Source organism: Camelus bactrianus, chromosome 16, assembly GCF_048773025.1.
Source record: "Camelus bactrianus isolate YW-2024 breed Bactrian camel chromosome 16, ASM4877302v1, whole genome shotgun sequence".
In the NCBI taxonomy this organism is placed as follows: Eukaryota; Metazoa; Chordata; class Mammalia; order Artiodactyla; family Camelidae; genus Camelus; species Camelus bactrianus.
Window position 1 is genome coordinate 41035860 of NC_133554.1, and position 18736 is coordinate 41054595.

General features: G+C 52.3%; 1 protein-coding gene across 6 annotated transcripts; it reads right to left on the reverse strand.

Moving 5' to 3' along the window:
• Positions 1 to 101: 101 nt before the first annotated feature.
• Positions 102 to 18375, reverse strand: INPP5K (inositol polyphosphate-5-phosphatase K). Of its 6 annotated transcripts, none has more exons than XM_010958205.3 (13): positions 18073 to 18371; positions 16602 to 16684; positions 16101 to 16208; positions 15660 to 15761; positions 12570 to 12686; positions 12041 to 12216; positions 11338 to 11449; positions 10597 to 10706; positions 3251 to 3437; positions 2219 to 2356; positions 1865 to 1948; positions 1589 to 1693; positions 102 to 1392 (listed from the first exon to the last, which is right to left on the reverse strand). In XM_010958205.3, exons 4-13 carry the CDS (start codon positions 15756 to 15758, stop codon positions 1333 to 1335), a joined length of 1188 nt encoding a protein of 395 aa, XP_010956507.1. In that variant the 5' UTR covers positions 15759 to 15761; positions 16101 to 16208; positions 16602 to 16684; positions 18073 to 18371; the 3' UTR covers positions 102 to 1332. The 6 variants fall into 6 exon arrangements, with proteins under 6 accessions (XP_010956507.1, XP_010956506.1, XP_045374950.1 ...); XM_010958204.3 differs by having other exon boundaries at positions 15660 to 15768; positions 18073 to 18369; XM_045518994.2 differs by lacking the exon at positions 15660 to 15761.
• Positions 18376 to 18736: the final 361 nt, after the last annotated feature.

Sequence of the window (18736 nt, forward strand, 5' to 3'; positions counted from 1 at the left end):
CCCTCAGACATAGAAAGTCTAGTCTGCACCAGCACGGCCCTTGTCCTGGAGTCTAGCAAGCCTGCCCGTTCCCACCACCATCATGGAGTCACACATAAGTGTAAAAGCCAGGTTTCTAATTATTCTGATGCAACAGACACAGAACACAGGCAGCCATGCCCTGTTGGAAGCCACAGGGACAGTTCTTGATGGCTCCCAGGGTGGAGTATGAATGCAGAGCAACTGGAGTGTCCCTCAGTCTCAGGTCATAGGATGGCATGACAGTCACAGCACAGGCTCCCTGAGGTGTCTTCTCCTGGGAGAAGGGCCACTGAGTCAGTAGTGGCTGGAGGCTAGTGGTGGGAGTGGGGCAGGTGTTCATGCAGCACCTGGAGAATGAGCTCTGAAGACTCCCCAGGGCCAGATTCTCCAAACACCTTTACTGGCTATCTTCTCCGCCTGCCCCAGCTCGAGGTCCCAGAGCAGTCTAGAGAGAGGGCAGGTTTCTGGCCAATGACTGCAGGCAAAGGTAGGGGCACATGAGCTGGACCGGGCAAGGACTGCCCTGGAAAAGGCTGTCGCCACAGTCCCTCTACCATCTGCCCACCCTTCACAAGAGGGCAGGTTAGGGGCATGGAGCCTGACTCTCCAGCAGAAGCAAACCTGGGTCCCATTCTCTGCTCAGGCCCTGGAACTTCCTGGGTCAGACAGGAAGGGGGGAGGGGTGCTGCTGGCAGGACACACATCAACCTGCCTATGACCTCTACCTAAGAGCCTGGGTGGAGGGCCCCTCCTACTTAGTCATTTGCTTCTGCTGAATGCAGGGATCCTAGACCCTCTGCCCACCCCTCAGGGGGACAGGCAATGAGACGCCAAGACTGCTGGAACCCAATGCTGCTTGCACCAACCAGTCTAGGCAGCCTGTACAAATGTGAGCATCTCCCCTTCTCAGGCAGCCTAAGGCCCAGGGTGGCGTGACAAGAATGCAGGCCTGTGCCAGATGGGGCATGTGCCTGGCAGGCCTGCTTGGGCGGGACTGGAAGTGTGTGTGGGGAAAATCAAGAAATGAAATGCAGGCTGGAGGGTCCTTCCCACATCTAGTGCACCGTCTCTAGCTCTTCACTGTTGACAAACTAGCTGGTTTCACCTCAGCAACAAGAACCTGTATTTAAGGGGCCTATTCCAGAGATCTGGACTGCAGAGAGCAAAGGAGTGTGGCTAGATCTCCCCTGGGAGGAGGAGGATGCTGGCTTCCTCCTCAGGAGGCCGGGTGGGCCCCCAGCACTCCTGGCAGTGATGGGCAGAGCTGGCTGCCAGCTCTGGCCTCCGCCCTGGATTCACTCTCATCCCGGCTCAGATCTGTGGTTGGGCTGCATCCAGTGGGTCCTCCTGGAAGAAGGAGCGAGGCTGGATCTGCAGCAATAAAACAGTTGTTAAAAAACAAAACAGTTGGGGAGCAGAGGGGGCTGGGCCTTCCATCTTCCCCTTCCCCAACCTCTGTGGCTCCATCATGGGGGTGGGATCCTTCGCCCGTGGCCTCGGAGAACCGATGGTGATGGGCTCAAGTCTTCTGTGCTACCCTCCCTCTTACCCACCAGCATCCCTTTACCTTGAAGGGCTTGCTGATCCCCACCACAGAATGCAGGTTGTTGCTATAGTAAAAAAGGAGAAACTGCTCCTCAGTTTCAGGGATGTCGCTGATGTTGATGTATACCTGAAGGGGAGGACAGACAGGAAGGGGGTCACCTTAATGGCCCCAGGCCCCACCTGGCTCTCAGGGACAAGGTATCCAGCTCTCTGTTCCTTCCAGAACTCAAGAGGAGAGCTCAGGCAAGTCTACCTGCTGGAGATGTAGAATACCTATCTCAGGAAAGGGGGCAGGTACCTGGATCAGCTCGTCGCTGAAGGAGACCTGGTTGTCCCCAACCCAGACATAAGACACGTAGTCATTAATGTGGCGCAGCCCCACCTGTGGAAGGGGGATTGGGCGGTCAGTGGTCTGGGAGAACACAGGACTCACATCAAGTCCTAAGGAGAGGATGGTCTCGTTCTAGGTCTGGTCATCGTACCATCTGCCCCCTCCCTTTCACTGCCAGCCCCAAGGTGGGCAAGGACCCCTGGGGTGAATGGGGGTGAACTCTCCAGTCTCTGTGCCCAGCTCCCAGGAGCCCTCAGAACCAATAAACCTGGTGGGGGGGGGGTTGTGGTTGGTGAGACCCTGCCCAGCCCACCACGTCACCTTGTACAGTCCGATCCAGTCCCAGGGGCTGCTGGGGAAGTCTGTGGTCAAGAAGTAGCTGATCAACAGGTCGTTCTCCATGGTGCACAGGCCCTCGGGGAGCAGGGTGATCAGTGGGGCAGATACCAATGGCTTCAGCTACACACAGGGGTGGGAAGGGGGTTGAAATCCCACAGCATCATTCCCTACTCTGAGACAAATGTTTTAACTGTGCCCTTCCAACAGGTCAATGGGGGAGGAGGGGCACCAGGAGGGTGGGCATAGGACTCCACTAGGCTGCCCTGAGAGTATCAGACCTTGGCTGGCCAGCTGGAAAGAGAAAGAGCCAAGGGCTTGTCAGGGGTGGCATGCCCTGCCAGGGAGGATGGGCCCGGGGGCCCAGTGGGTAACCAAACAGAGAGCTGAGTGCTGGAGGGTGAGGGTGGGGGTAGGGTGGGGGAGATTGGGGGAGTTGCTGACAGGTTGAAGAAAGAAGCCAGGTAGCTGCTGTCAGGACTCCAGAGTTCCTGACCCACAGGCCTAAATCCAATTTGGGGACCTCTGGTGAGAACAGCTACAGGCAGGTGGAGGGACACAATGGTATAAAGACAGACAAACAGTATGAAAAGGTGAAGGCTGCGGGCAACCAGTAGCTCAAAGGAGGTCATCACCGTCTTGGTCATTAGACGGCAAGACACAAGGATGGAGGGGGCTCCCTTTGCAACCTGATCCAGGTAGGTTTAGGACAAATGAAAGGAAGTTGTACTTCACTCGGTAGGTAATAGGCATAATGGAACTCAGGAGCCTCAAGGGACAGGACCAGGAGGAAATGGAAACCTATTGACAAAGGGTTTGAACACGTTTTTGACAGACAGAGCCATCAACAGTTCCCAAGAAGAGCTGGGATACCTGACCTGGGAGGAAAGGCAATCATGTCCTCCTACAGGTCTCCCCTGGGGGATCTGTTGACATGAGAACCCAGGGCGGGAGGGTGTGGGGACGGGGCCCAGCATGGCTGCTCCTCTGCCAAGTGCTGGGCAGCCCGGAAGTTACCTCCAACTCAAAGGTGGCAGTGACGGGCTTATGGTCACTGATGCTGTACATCATGTGGCTGACGTAGCTCCTCAGAAACAGGGAGAAGTGAGGGGCTGACAGCCTGGGGGTGTGGAAGCCACCCTGGGGCTGCCGCTTCAACCGCCACAGGATGCGGTCAGTCCACGCAGGCTTGCGTTTTTTCTCACTGGGTGGGGGAAGAGGAAGAGTGGGGAGATGAGAAAGAGTTGGCAGGCGAGCTTCCTGGAGCCCCTCACACCAGCACCTGTCAGCAGCCAAGAGAGCCCTGGGCTGGAGCTGGGGCCCGGCAGGGCAGCAGAGGGGATGGTGCCCAACAGAGTCACAAGTATGCTGCCTCTGTCAGACTCAGCCAAGGACCCTCAGTCTATTCTGCATTTCTCTGAATCAAATTGTGACTCAGAACATTGCATTTAGAGACTCTCTTATTTCTTGAACCAAAGTAGCAGAAGATCAAAGAAGCTGAGGTTTGGATTTTGGAGTCAGATGGAATGAGCTGGAATCTGGCTTCCCCAGTACTAAAGACGTGACCTTAGGAAAGGAAAGGGAAGCATTTAGGGAATGTGCACTACGTGCCTGTGATCAGTACCATTTACTTCACTCTTCACAGGTGGAGAAACTGAGTCTCAGGGGGAAAGTGACTTTCCCAAAGTCACACAGGCACTGAGTGGCGAAGCCAGGACTCAAGGTCAGGCAGTGTGACCACAGAGCCAGTGCCCTTTATCAGCGGGCCAACCTCTCCTAGGCCTCAGCTTCCTCACCTGTAAAATGGAGATAAAAACAGTACTTATGTCATAGGGGTGCTGAGATGTTTAAGTGAGATAAAGCACAAAAAACCAAGCACAATGCTTGGGACAAAATAAGCTCTCTGTAGACACTAGCTGTTACGGTTCCTTGTTCTCGAGTCAGGGGAAAGACCTTCTGCCTGTTCCTCACTCACCAGCTTCCCTGAGGGGCCGCCTGCTCAGATGATTCCTATTTTAAAACCTTTAAGGAGTCGTCACTGCCTCCAGAATAAAGCTCAAGTCTCCAAGCATGGCTTCCAGGCACACAGGAGCCTGACCCTCCTTCCAACCTCATCTCCCACCTCTGCCCCAGACCCGCCTCACCTTGGTGACTCTCAAGCCTCTGGACCTTTACTCTGGCAGGTTTTGCTGCCTGGAACTTCCTCTTCACACGGAGAGGCGCAGCTCCAGTGCTGTCTTTGTCATAAAGCCATCCCTGACCCCTCTGCTTCCAAAGCATCTTACACGAGAGCTTCTACTATTAAATTATATTGTAGTTTTCTGTTTCCCGGTCAGCCTGTCAGTGTGTGAACTCAGAGGTGAGGACTGGCTCTTGGAATCTCCTGTGTGTCCTTAGCATTGGTACAGAGCCTGGCACATAGTAGGTACTCAGCAAGCGCTTGTGAAACCCAAATAACTAAAAATCCCCAAGCTCAATCTCTCTTCTCAAAAATGTGCCCAATTTTTTTAATCATTTTTAAAACTTTTATTTTTTTAAGTGGTAGCTTCTTCTCCTTTTTTTAAAATTTATTTGGTGGGGGGAGGTAATTAGGCTTATTTATGTATGTAATGGAGGTACTGGGAATTGAACCCAGGACCTCATGCATGCTAGCATGCACTCTACCACTGAGCTATATCTTCTCCCCTTCCTGTCCAATCTTAACGTATACAGTTTCATATGCTTATAATCAGTTTGAAATGCTATTTTTGTCTTCTGCTTTATCCACTTACTGTTTTAAATAAACATTTCTGACACACTGTCGTCACTTCAATAGCAATACGCTTTTCCAGCAACAGAGGCAGGATGGTGCCTCGGTGGTGAACTCCACCTCCAGGATCAGAGATCAGTTGGGGAAAGGTTCAGCCCTATTCATTAATAGCAGGTGTGTTTAAATCTGGTGGCCTTAAGACAGATGATTTGACCCTGCCATCTATTTTTAATTTAGTTTCTCCACTTTTTTCACCCTGGATGTTAAAAAAATTTTTTGAGACTTATTTCCCCACTGCATCCTCCCAACGGCATTAGACTCTCTAGCAGTAGAATTTCTATTGCCAGAATTTTTTACATCTTTTATTTACTTTGTGGTGCATACATCAGTCAAGTACTCACCTATAAATTCCCTTAGTTTGATACTTTTTCTTCTTTTTTTTTTTGTGGAGGGACGTAATTAGTTTCTTATTTGTTTATTTATTTATTTTGGTGGAGGTACTGGGGATTGAACCTAGGACCTGGTGCATGCTAGGCATATGCTCTACCACTGAGCTATTCCCCTCCCCCACCGTACTTGGATTCTTAAGACACAGTTGAGAGAGTCAGCCTGACATAGTGGAATAAACTTGGACTTTAGCCCATGGGGGGAAAAAAAGCACAGGTGTGGTTTCGAGTGGTGAATACGTGGAGATTTGGGGAGAGTGGCGCCCTTGGAGAGGGCACGGATGCTCCCTACCCTTCCTTCCCCCATACCTTGCCCTACACATCTCTTCTATCTGCAGGTTCCTGAGTTACATCCTTTTATAAGAAACCAGTAATCTAGTTTAAAAAAAAAAGAAAAGGCTCTGCCCTTGGGCAAGTGACATCACCACTCCAAGCCTCAGTTTCTTCAACTCTAAGATGGGGTGATAACAGTACTTACTTCAAAGAGCCACTGTGAAGATTAAATAAATTATAGCACCGAGGGAGTGGTCAAGAAGTGGTAACTGGCTAAACCACATCTGCTCAGGGCTCCTGGGTTGTTTCAACCATTCACTCTTCTGAGGAGCGTTCAGGGGACATTGGAATGTGGTATTTCCATCCCAGAGACTATAGACTAGATCTCCAAACCAACCTTGAACATACAGTGCCTAGCAATTCTGAAAACTTGGTAATGAACCACATGAATGTACCACTCTCCCTTTCAAAGCAACCTCCCCCACTTCATTATGGTCCAGAGCCCACACATGCTGTCCCGTCAGCATCCTCCCCAAGTCCTGACCACAGCTTGACTCTCCTTCCTCCTCAGTACCTCAGCCTGTTTCCCTTCCTTCCTTTTCCATGGCCTGGCCCACACTCATCACTGGGCACCCATATTGTTCTTTCTTTCAACGAGATTTACTGAGCCTTTGTTACATGCCAAGCAGCTGGGGATCTGGTAAATGGGATTGATAAAGCCATTGAGGAGCTCACTTGACAAACAAAAGACAAGGAACAGGTAGGCAAAATAAATATGTACAAACTAAATATTATATATATCCCCCAGTTCTCCACTCCTAATAACAATAATAGCTGAACATAGGGGCCTTCTGTGCATCAGGCACTGTGATGGGTGCCTCGGGGACCATGCTAATCCTCCCTGCACTGGGAGAATGCTACAGGCCACATCGTTCTCTTTCTACAAGACACTGAAGTTCAGCGAGGTCACCCTGTCCAGGTGGAGGCTGGCCACTTGCCCAGGTGGCTGACTCCTTCCTCTGCACCTGTCTCCTCCAGCTTGCCCTGAGGTGGCCAATTCCCAGTGTGTGTTACCAGAGCGGGGCCTCACTAATACTTTGGGGCTGAATGGTCGTGACTGAGTCTAAGAGTTGTTTGTGAAGTTTATAAGTATACCTTGTCTTCTTGTGCTTTGCTGATACCGTGTTTTCTGTACGTTGGTTTGTGGCAACCCTGCGTGGAGCAAGCCTGTCGACGCCATTTTGCCAACAGCATTTGCTCACCTCCTGTCTCTGGGCCACATTTTGGTTATTCTTGCAATATTTCAAGCTTTTTCATTATTGTTATATTTGTTATGGTGATCTGTGATCTTTGTTGTCACTATTGAGAAAAGATTATGACTCACTGAAGGCTCAGATGATGGTTAGAATTTTTTACCAATAAAGTATTTTTAAATTAAGGTATGTACTTTTTTTTAAAGATGGAAAGCTATTGCACACTCAACAAACTACAGTACAGTGTGAACATAACTTTTATATGTACCAGGAGATCTAAAAATCTGTGACTCTCTGTTGTGATATTTGCTTTGCTGCGGTGGTCTGGAACCAACTCGCTGTATCTCCCAGGTATACCTGTAGTTAAGTCTTTACTTTCTAAAACTTAAAACCATGTAGCTCTGCAAGATTCTCTTGGCTTAAGAGCCTAGAAAATTTGAGCCAATTTACTGACCCAAAAGTAGTGATGTGTTCCATTTTCAGGTCTGAAAGCCCTTTTCCTCTCAGATCCCTGTAGACGGCTTCTAAGTGTCTCATTGAACTCTGGACACGAGCCTTGACTAGATTGATCATAATACCCTCTCCTCATGGCCTAGTGGGGAGGCTGACTGGGTTCATGTCGACTGTAACAAAACCCGAATGCAATCCCTGACTTTAACAGGATTTCCCGCCCTCAGCCCTTTGGCCCGCCCCTGTAATGGAGCTGACCTCGTTTCTCATTACATTTTGGCTCGGGGACGCGTGGCCGGGCTGAGCTGCAGACGTGCCCTGCGCACAACGTGCTCACAGCCTCGCCAGCTCCGCTCAAGGTGCCTCTCGGCAGCGCTGCTGACTGATCAGAATGCCTGCCCTTCTTTCTGCCAACTCTGCTGCCTCCCTGACAACAACTCTCGTTGACTGCTCCTGGCCTCAGCCGCCCGCCTCCTCACCACTTGCTTCAACCTCCTTCAGTGCTTCCACACAGAGTTCTGGAAACTTCTATCAGCCAACTCCTGGACTCGAGAGTGTTTCTTTGGCTCTCTTGCTCTGGGTGGGTCCCTCTACTAGACTGGCTGCTCCTTAAATACCATACCTTTTCCTTTTGTCCTCTCAGGCTCCCAGTTCAAACATATGCCAGGCACTACGCTACATACCAGGGATGGTCATAAATCAGATCCAGTCTCTGTGCTCTGGGCATTCATAGTGCAGCAAGAAAGGCACACTGTGTCTTAAAAGCAACACTGGGGGGTAGGGTATAGCTCACTGGTAGAGTGCATGCTTAGTGTGCATGAGGCCCTGGGTTCAATCCCCAGTACCTCCGTTTAAAAAAAAAATTAAATAAGAAAATAAATAAATAAATAAATTGAATTACCTCCAATTCCCTCTCCCTGCCAAAAAACAAACAAAAACACTAATTAAGAAAAAAAAAAAAACACAGCAACACTGAAAGCATGGTGTGTGCATGGTTTGTAGGCAGCGTAAAGGCAGGAGGGAACTCTCAGTGAAACAGGCAAGGGTCAGGGAAGGCTTACCAGAAGAGATGATGTCTGAACTGTATTTTCAAGGATGAGTAACAGACTGATTAGACAGGAATGTTTCTGTTCCCTATGTGGGGCTCAGGCCCTGCCCACCACAGGAACTCTCAGCTGGGAATATTTCAGTTATGATATCCCCCTGTAATGCCCCCTGTTCCTGTCCAGACATTCCTTCATTTCCTGGGCTCCAGGCAAGGGGAGGCGCATGAGTGTGGATTCACACAGACTCAAGTTCAAATTCTTGCTCCATCACTTACTCTGCTACCACCCTACTTAAATCTTCCGAGACTCAGTTTCCTTATTTGTAAAAACTCATTATCAACGATGTCCGCCTAATGAGGCTCTGGTAGGAATTAAGTGAAGTGATGCAGGCCAGGCAGTTTGTACAATGCCTGGTCCACGGGAAGTGCTCAGTCACAGGGTGATTGTATCTGTTACATGGAAATAAGGATCTGCCTCCTCCTTACAAGCCTCTGCCATCCCAGTCGTGGTCTCCTTTCTGCTGCAGCTGCGGGCAAACTGGCTGTGAATTCGGAGACACCGTGGGTTAGAGGAGAGCATGGTGGGTAACAGAGTTACTCCGGCTCTGCCATCACTAGCTGAGGCACCTGGGGAAGAACATCTCAGCCTCTCTACCCAACCTCTATGACTTCCAGTCTCCTGAAGGTTTCCCTCCTGCACCTGGGGGTGGGGGTGGGCAAAGGGACACCTGGCCACATGGCCTGTCAGCAGCGCTTTTCCTGCTGGCAAGTGAGGTTCTGAAGTCAATTGGTGGAAGGTCCCAGCCTCCAAGGCCCCAGCCTGACCCCTGGGGCCTTACAATTTGCATGATGACCCTCATTTCCAATGGACGGCTGGGGAGACTGGCAGCTGTGGAACCAGGCCAGCGGGCCAGCAGGAACCTGCCCTCTCACCTTCTTTCTGGCTTGCACTGCTGCCCAGGTTGGACCCTGTTACCAATGTTGGTGGTCTCGTCTTGTGTGCACTGCCCCAGCCACCACCCCACTCCGTCTTGCTCCACACTCCTGACATGGCTCACGCTCTCCCTCTTCCCTGGTGGGGACCTTGTGGCTCTGCCATGCCACTTCCAGCACTGGCCAGCAGCTCTGCCTGTCCCCTTGGCTTGGCTGTGGAGACACCTACTCCCCCTCTAAATCCCAGAGGCCTGGATGCCCTCGAAGGTATCTCCTCCTCCCACCTAAGCTAGTCCTGCTAGGGGAACCCACGAAGGAGCTGCTCCAGTTGACATGAAAAGCCCTGTAACAGGTAGGGGGTTCTTTTTCTTCAAAGAGATCAGAACCCTTGCCCTAAATCAGGCCAAGGACTTCTTGTCCCTCTGCCCAACCCTAAGGTTTTGGTGGTTACCTGGCCCCTTCTAAGCTTAGAAAGGTTTTCAGTAAAACAACCATCTGAAGACATGTATCTCAAAATAACAACAGCAGTTATCATAGTGCATACTGGGCGCCAGACGCTGGGCTAAGCATATGCAATGTCTCATTTAATCCTCAGCCCCATGAAGTAGGTACTGTTATCACTCACATTTTATAGATGACAAAACTGAGGCTGAAATACCATGTCCAGTGTCATGTAGCTGATGAAGGGCAGAGCTGCACTTCTAACTACTAGAGGCAGGATCTTTGTACTGTTCCCCATGAATGCTCCCCTAGCAGCACTACTTCATCTGCCTGAGTGGTAGCCGACCCACTCACAGCTGGGGCAGGGCAAGATTTCTGGCCCCTGTAGGGGAAGACCAGAAAGCCCTGGGGAGTGGGGAGAGGGGTTCCCAGAATGCTCAAATAAGTCCCTCCCAAGTCAGGAGTCAGCAGTCCTCCCTTCTCCTTTGGTTCTATCTGCCCTGCCACCAACCCCCTTCTTGCTGTCTCTGTCCTCCCTTCCTGCTGTCTCTGAGGACAATCTAGGACCCCTCCCATAGTCAGCAGGGGGTGCCACCCCTGAGAGGTGATGACTGGATCTATTCCTGCTTCCCTAATACTTCTGTTCTGATGCAGCTCCCGCTGCCACTGGGGCCAGCATAATTTGACTTCCAGGCCCCTCACCTCCCATTTCCTCCTCGTGGGCTAACTCCAGATCTGCGACAAGCTGATCCTCTCTAGTGGAGTCCCCTCACCTGGTGTCATAGGTGTTGGAGTTCTTATCAAACTTGTAGGTGGGCGGGAAGAGCAGGGGGCCCTCCTGGAACTCCCGGAGCAGCAGGTCGTGTCTTTTGGCAATGCTGAGCTGGAGAGAAAGGCAAGGTCCCATCTCCCAACAGGCCTGACCCCACGGCCCAGCACCACACTCCATTCAAGGGATCAGCACACGCCATCACAGTGGGACAAGAATCAAACCACACCATGTCATTTCCTCACTGCCCCAGCGGCAGCCTCAGCACCCCAGCTCCACTGCACCCCAACCACCAGGAGAGCAGCTAAATCCTCTTGTAAACATTACCCCACAGTCCCAGGGGAGGCAGCTGCCTGCCATTCCCCAGTCTTTGGACTGTAGGGACCAGGCTTTGAATTCCTTCTCTCTGGGAGCCACTAGCAGACATATGTCAGAGGGGAGGCTGGGGATGGGAAAGATGGCAGGGACACAAGCGGGCTGGTATCTTGGCATCCACGGCAGGTCAAAGCCCTTCTCACTCCCTACTCGCACGCACAACCAGCGGCTGTGCCCCAGGACCCCCAGGTGGAGACCAGGCCCCGACAGGACTGGCTGCCCCACCCCCAGGTGTGAAGACCTCTTAGGTTCCTCCCTGCCGGGGAACAGAGGCTTGGCAAAGAAGAGGCACTAGGGAACCCCCCATATCTCATGTTGACCCCCATCAGGGGCTCAGACCACCCCTCAGGGACCTCCCATCACTGGATACCTGATCCTTCTCCCACAGGTCACTGTAGAATTGATTTTTTATGGATTCCCGGACAAAGTGCAACCCAAAGTCCTCGATCCGAAAGTTCATGTCTCCAAACCAGAGGATGAGGCTTCAGAAAGAAAGGAAGGCAGGTGGCCTGAGGGTTTGTGATGAGGTCAGAGAAGGGAGGGCAACTGGGGGCTCTGGCCTGCTCACTGCAGGGCTGCTGGAGAATGGAAAGCTCGAGGAGGTGGGTGAGAAGCCAGATGCTGGCAGAGGATCAGGTGAAGACAAGTTGCGTGGGCCCAACAGGACTGTTCTCATGGCCCCCACCCCACCATTTAAGCCGAAGAGACCAGTCCTGGGGGACAAGTGGCAAATATGGAGCAGACTCTAGCCCTCCCTCCCTCTCCCTCAACTGGGCACCAGGCAAGGCGACAACCAGCCCTTCCAGGGAACCACGGAGGATCCTGACCTAGGATGTTCAGAGTGTCCAGGGTTTCCAGGCAGGACAGAGGGGCTAGGGTAAGGGAAGGGGCCCCAGACCCCAGGTAGGCAAAGCTGGACAGGAAAGCAGATGGGGCATCAGGGAAGAGGCTGGGAGAGGGCAGGGATGGAGCACAGACTGCCTCTGGCTGGGGAGCAGTGACCTGGCAGAGCACGCTCGCCTGGGCTGGCATGGGGGGAAGGACAGGGCGGTAGTTCACAACGGCACGCTCACTCGTGGTCCAGGATGTTGGGGATATCCTGTGCCTCAAAATTCTGCATCTCCAGGATCCGGTCAAAGTGTTCCAGCCGCTGGTCATTGTTGGCCATGTGGGGGGGCAGGTGGCAGTTGATGATGCTGACATAGTAGCCATAAAGCTTCAGGAAGATGTTGACGCCCCCTTTGTTCCCCTGGTAGGACAGGTGGGCAGAAGGGTGGGAAGCTGCTCTGGGTGGGCCACACTTCTCTTTTCCTGCCTTAGGCCTGAGGTGATGGTCTCACCTCCTGCGGGATCTCCTAGGGCCAGATGCTCAGTTCCCCAGAGTGGCCTCTCCAACCCCACAGCCCAGCTCACCCAACAGCCTTGGGGATGCTAAGCCCCCCTGAGGCAGGGAGGTAGCTTTGCAGGGCACTGGCCTGGACAGGGTGCCAAGATTCCTTTCACCCCCTTTTTCATTTGCCCAGCTCTAAAGCTTCCAGTTTTTCCCAGCCCAGTGATAGGAGGCCTCCCAACTCTTGACTCAGATAACAGCTTAGTCCTTACCCAGTACCCGAAGAGGCCAGTGGGGGTGGATTTAGTAGACAGGATCTGGATAAAGGGCAAATGCTGATACTTGGCAAAGATCAGTAACAGAAGCCCCTGCATGCGGACACTGGAGACCTGCAGGACAGAGGGGCACTGGTCATTCATGTCCCTGCCAGGCGCTGTGCTCGGTGCTCTCGAGGCCTGAGCCACATGGATGCCCTGACCCAGGGGTCTATGGCATCTCAATTTGAGTCTCAGCTGCCAAATGATGCACTGTGGGAGCTAAGCAAGTTTCAGTTTCTGCCCCTGGGCTGGGGGGTGGAGGACAGAGAAGACAAGGCTGACAGGGACCCTGCCATCAGAAAGGCGCTGACTCAGTGCCAGCCCCAGGCATGGTCAGGTGCTTTTCTCTCTGATACCTTTCTGAGGTCCTACAAGTACCGTGGGCCAGGGCTCAGAAGAATTTCACAGATGCTCAAAGATGAACGGAGGCTAAGGGGCGGGATCTATCTCAGCTTGGGCACTTAGTATTTGATATTGGGCAAGTCTCAGCCTATTTTCTCATTGATAAAGCAAGAATCTGTCTCAAGGATGCTTGGTTAACCGGCACCTATTATTTTTTGGCTTAAGGATTCTTGAAAGTAAATGCAGGGAAAGAACATGAGAACCTTCTAGGGTATGGAAATATTCTGTATCTTGATTTAACTGGTGGTGACAAGGCTGCATATGCATATAAAAATCTATCAAACTACACTTAACTTCTCCGTACATTAGAGTTGAGTAGAAAGAAATTAAGAAGATGCTACCAAAAAATAACACAGACTGTGGGCAGTTGGTGTCTATGAAAGCATTGCAGAGGGGATGAGCGGACAGAGGACGTGTTTGCAGGCTCGGGAGAACAGGGAGAGCAGCCTCTGTCTCCTGACGCGCTTCCTATCGCATTATATCTCCTCGCCCACCCTTTCGGGAAGCACTGTCCTTGTTTTGCAGATGAAGGACTTGAGGCTCAAGGAGACTAAGGAACCAGAAGGACCACCTGGATAACAACGTCAAAGGACCAGGACTGTCAAAATCCCTGCTCTCGGTGGCCACGGAGGCGGGGTGGGAATGGGCCAGTGACCCTCTCTCAGCTTCAGGCTGTCTACACCCACTATCCGAGTAGCTATTTCCGGAGCATGAGGTGCAGAGGCCAAGGAGGAAATCCCCGGGTGGGGAGCATGTACTGGGGCCTTCCAGGAATTATGAAACTTGATCCCGCAGGCCAGGAGCCCTGGCACAGTGAAGGAATCAAAGCAGGGGGAACCCCAAACCCAGGACTGAGTGAGGGAGGCGTGAGAACCTAGGGTTGGGCAGAGATTGCTATAAATGTGTCCCCCACCTCACTCTCCACCCTGAGTCTGGGCCCTTCCCCTTCATGTGTATATAGGACCATGGAAGTGGGGGTAGGGCTAGACTCTGAGGGACTAACCCCCAGGGAACTGATAAAGATTCAGGAAGAGTTTCAAGCTTAATATTAATCCACAAAGGCACCGGTCCACTTTCTGAAGTAGCAGTGAGGGGGTGAGGGGGCGAGGAGGATGAGGGTGGGGGTGGGGCAGGAAAGCTTGGATTGGGAGAAAGGGTGGAGCTGTGGGAAAAGGCCAGAGACTTATAGGGGAAGTGCTAATTGGAGGAAATGAAGGAGGAGGAGCTAAGGAAGGGACTAGAGGGAGGCAACTGAGAGCCTTGGAGCCAGCAAAGGGGGTCAACCCCAGGCTTCTCAACCTAAGGCTGGCAGCTTCCGGCCCAAGGAACAGGCTGCAGGCAGGGCTTGCCCCTCAACTCCTGGCTGGGGGAAGGAGGGTCATCTGCTTTGGGTGCCAGGCTCTCAGGAGGCCGCATGGGTAGAATGAGCTGTGTCTATGCCACAAGATGAGCTAATTTCCTTGGCTTGATTCCATTCCACCAATCCCTTGTCAGTTAGCTGAAGTACAAGGAGGCCTCCAGGTTTGGGAAGGGAGTGGGTGGTCAGAGAAAAGTGGCTCTGCCCTCCAAGAAGATCCAGCTCCAAGTCTGCAGGGAGAGACCAAAGTCTGATCTGGGGGGAGCCAAGGGCTTGGGGGCTGGCATCTTCTAGACTCAGTGGCAGGACCAAATCTAGTATGCCCTCCTCCCTACTCTGCCCTCCTCTGGAGGACTCACGGCTCTTGCCTCAGCACCCTTAGGTAAATTAGGGTAACACAATTAATTCTGAAGAAATCCAATCACCCAGGGAAGGGAAAAGAGGAATTCTGGTATTTCGAAGAAGCACTACTCGAGGTGTTTTGAATAGGAGTGTGTTTCACCCCTCAGCTGTGTAGGGCAGAAAGGTGAGATCCAACAATCTAGAGCCTTCCTGTAGATTCTCCTATGGTCTAAAGATTTCCCAAAGAACACTGGCCTTTCAGGCTGAGAACTCTTTTCCTCCACATTTATCTCCCCTCTCCAAACCTCTGGGCCCCTGAGAATTCAGGGTGCATGTCTCTTGTAATTAGAGGACACCCTCTGATACCAGCAGCCCATCAACCTTAGGGATCACCAGTATAGCAAGAAAGTACAGTAGTTAAGAACATGGGTTATGAAGTTTGAACGATCTGGATTCAAATCCCAGATAGCCTGTGTGACCTCTGAGTCTTGGTTTTATCTGCAGAAGACCCATATTTCAGAAGAGTTAAGATTTTTAAATAACATATATACAGAGCTTATTTATAATGCTTAACACCAAGCAAGCACTCGATAAATGGTGGCAATTATTATTATACTCTGAGATTTCAGGCTGGGCATGGGAGTAGAGATTGGCAGCTGGGGGTGGGTAAGCCCTGAGGTGTTACTAAGCCCCACTGTACCTCCCTGTGGAATTCTCCCAACCTGAAAAATATCAAGGTGTTAAACTAGTCCCTGGGGTCCCAGCTCAGCTACCTGAGAAAGACAACAGGCAGGCAGGAGCCCCAGGGAGCCAGGTGCAACTGAGGCTTGGGTCTTTAAATGAAAGGGAAACAGCATGAAAGCCTGAGTGGGAGACCAAAGGACTAGGGGTAAGTAATAAGAGGTGAGACACATTTCCCAACCACCCATGAACTTGTGAGTTACCTTGACGAAGCTCAGAGGGGAAAGCACATCCATGAAGAAACTGCTCCATGGGTCCTCAAAGGCAGTGTCAGAAAGGAGGCTCATGATCCCACAGTTCATTTCCTGCAAACTGCCCATCCCAGGTCAGAGGCTTTCCCTCTGGCCTGGAGGGCACTGCCTCTGTCGCAGACATTTAGCACTGCCCTCAGCTGACTTTCTAGCCTTGGGTTCTCATGACCATGGTCTCTCCCTCCCCTGGCTATTGATCGCCAACCCCTGGCCATCACTGACCCAGGACAAAAGACACTGACTGGCCCTGATGCAGGCTGAAAGCTCCTGGCCTACAGACTCCAGAGTGAGGGCATACAGGGTACAGCAGCTCCCTGCGGGGACAACTTGGGACTGGTCAGGCTTACCTGATCTCGAATGCAGGGATGGGTGATGGGCCCTGTGGACACCTACCCAATGACATATATGTCCAGATTCAGGTTCAGGTTGTTCAGCTGAAGCAGATCACTGAGGTCTGGAGGCGGTGCTGCAGAGGCCACATTCCACGTCACGATGTGTATGCTGGGAAGGGAAGCCATGAGGAAGGATGAGACCTCGTCTAGGTAACTGGCAGGGGGCTGGACCTGCAAATGGCTGCACCACAATCCACTGTTGTCAGGATGGGAAATGCATGTTTCTGCATCCAGTGGAGGGAACTACAAGCCCTTCGTCTTCACCTCCATCCCCTGGAGCAGGAAATTCCCACCCTGGATTGGCTCCTCCGAGCAGGCCCACAGCTGCCAATACCTGGCAGCACTATGCTGCTGACAGCAAGAGAGCTGCCTAAGTGGGCACAAAGGTGCCAGGGTCAGGCAAGGGGAGGGGTGCAGATGGGGTGGACAGTCAGGAATTTATGAATTCTACCAGCCCTCCACACTGCAGCAGTCATCCATGGCTCAGTCAGCAACTTCCCACCTGCCCCTCTTCAGTCCACGGGTTCCTCCCACCACAAGAAAGATTCTGGAGGTTCAGTTTTCACCATGTGAGAGGCCTAAGGACTGCAAGACAGGGGGATTTCAAAAATAACAGTGATAATGAAACCACATTTCCTTCCTCACTCCTTCCTAGCAGATCCCTGGAGCACAACCAATTCTGCCAAGTGTGTCAGAGAGCTTAAGAAGATTCTAAATAACAGGTTTCTCAACATCTCTCTCAAGAGTCTACCCTCTTGGGAAAAGTCATCAGTTGGATAACATCCTCCACCACAGCTTCATATAAACCCTAGGGAAGCAACAGATCTATATCAGCAGCTCTCAAGAACACTGGATCCCGTCAGAGGCTCAGGGGAAGGAGTGACTTGCATATCTCTTCAACTGAATAGTTACAGCAATACTCTCAGGAAGCCCCCAGACTGTGCTGAGTACAGAGCAGGCAGGGGCTACAAATCCTGCGGAGATCAAAAACAGCCACCAAGCCTCAGGTGAGTCCTAGGCACACCATGAGGAGAAGAACCTGTAACAGTGGAAGATCTAGAATGGGGGTGAGGGGAGGTGGGAGAAAAGGGCAGGATGTCCCCAAACATCTCTTCTCCACCAGACCCTGTTCTTAGAGGTCCATGTTCTAAAAAAGCACAACTTGAAGAAACTCCTAGCCAGCTTAAAGCAATTTCCTGCCCCTCCTTATGAACATCAACAAAACAATAAAAAAAAAAAAAAAAAAAAACCACCTTCCTAGGCACTCAGCCAGAGATTTTGTGCTTCGTTTGTTTACGATCTCCCCCTGCTGTCCAACAGAGGATTAAGGAAGGCAGCCTTTACAGTCCAAGGCTCCTTGTTTTCCCAGGGACCTGCTCTAAGTGGATGGAGAGCCAAAGTCAGGATTTCTTGTTTCCACTTTCAGATCCGATGATTAGCAGCAAATCCCTGCATCGTGACCTGCACTAAGTTGGTGATTAGCGTTGCTCCTAGTTAAAGAGCAAGCATGGGACCAGGCTATTACCACTTCACTAAAGATCTTATCTAAATCTGATTTTGGATTTCAGGAGGTCACAACGGGATCAGGCAGACCCCATGATGTATGTGCTGATCAAAAGTAAGAACGAGATTTCTACTCAAGAGCTAAGAAGAGAATGTTTTGTTCTGTCTTTAACTTCAAACAGTCCAATGCTGCTGCCTCCTCCAGAAGCAAACTGGGACATCTGCTTGGGGCATCCAAGTGGGAACGAGCTTGGCGGCCTGAGTTTGAAATGGGTGAGGGGTTCGAGCCCAACATACCCCTCTTGATACTGGCCTGGGAGATTGTGAGACGACTCTGAACTAGAAGCAGCCCCGCAGGTCTGGCTCCTTCTCTCCCAGCCTGGTTCTGCCCCGGACCCTCAGCCCCAAGTAGGTCGGAGGCAGGGACCCCACCTGGAGCAGGCCGGCCTCCCCGCAGCCGCCTTCCTCACCTGAGCGTCCTGCTTCTCGGTTCGGTCCGTGGGTTCGTGGCTGCCATGGTCCCCACGCGGTGGCCAGGCCGGCTCGTGTCTCCCCGCCGCAGCCGGTCCCGGCCCGATCGGCCCCCCTCGGGTAGCAGGTGCTGGCCAGCTCTCTCTCACCCGATTGTTTTTCTTCCGGATTCCGACCTTCCGCCTCGGCTTCCGTAAGAGGCGGGGCCTGAGCGCACGGAGGGCTCTGGGTGGCGCGGCCCGGGGGAAGAGGCGGTACTCTCCAATGAGCGCGAAACGGTGAAAGGCGGAGAGGAAAGGGGCCTAGGACACCGGGACGTGAGAGGCGTGTCCTCGTGTCATTAGAACCCGACGCAACACTGCCCCGCCTACCGTTGGGGGAGACCGCCCCCTCCGGCTCCCAAGGTGCCCCGCGCGAGGCCGGCCGGGAGGGGCCATCTTCCGGCGGAAGCCACCGCCACGGCCGCGTGAGCCTCCTGGCGTGTCTGGTTTCAAACACCGAGTCTGAGGTCTCGAGCCTCTGCACTGTCTTCCTTCAGGTTCCCAACGCCCAGAGGGGTTGGGGGAAGGCGAGGGGGAAGGGGCGCAGCTCAGCCAATGTCCGGCCTGTAATCCAGTCTCTTTCCCCCTGACTACAGGTAATCTGTCTTCTCTTGGTCACTAA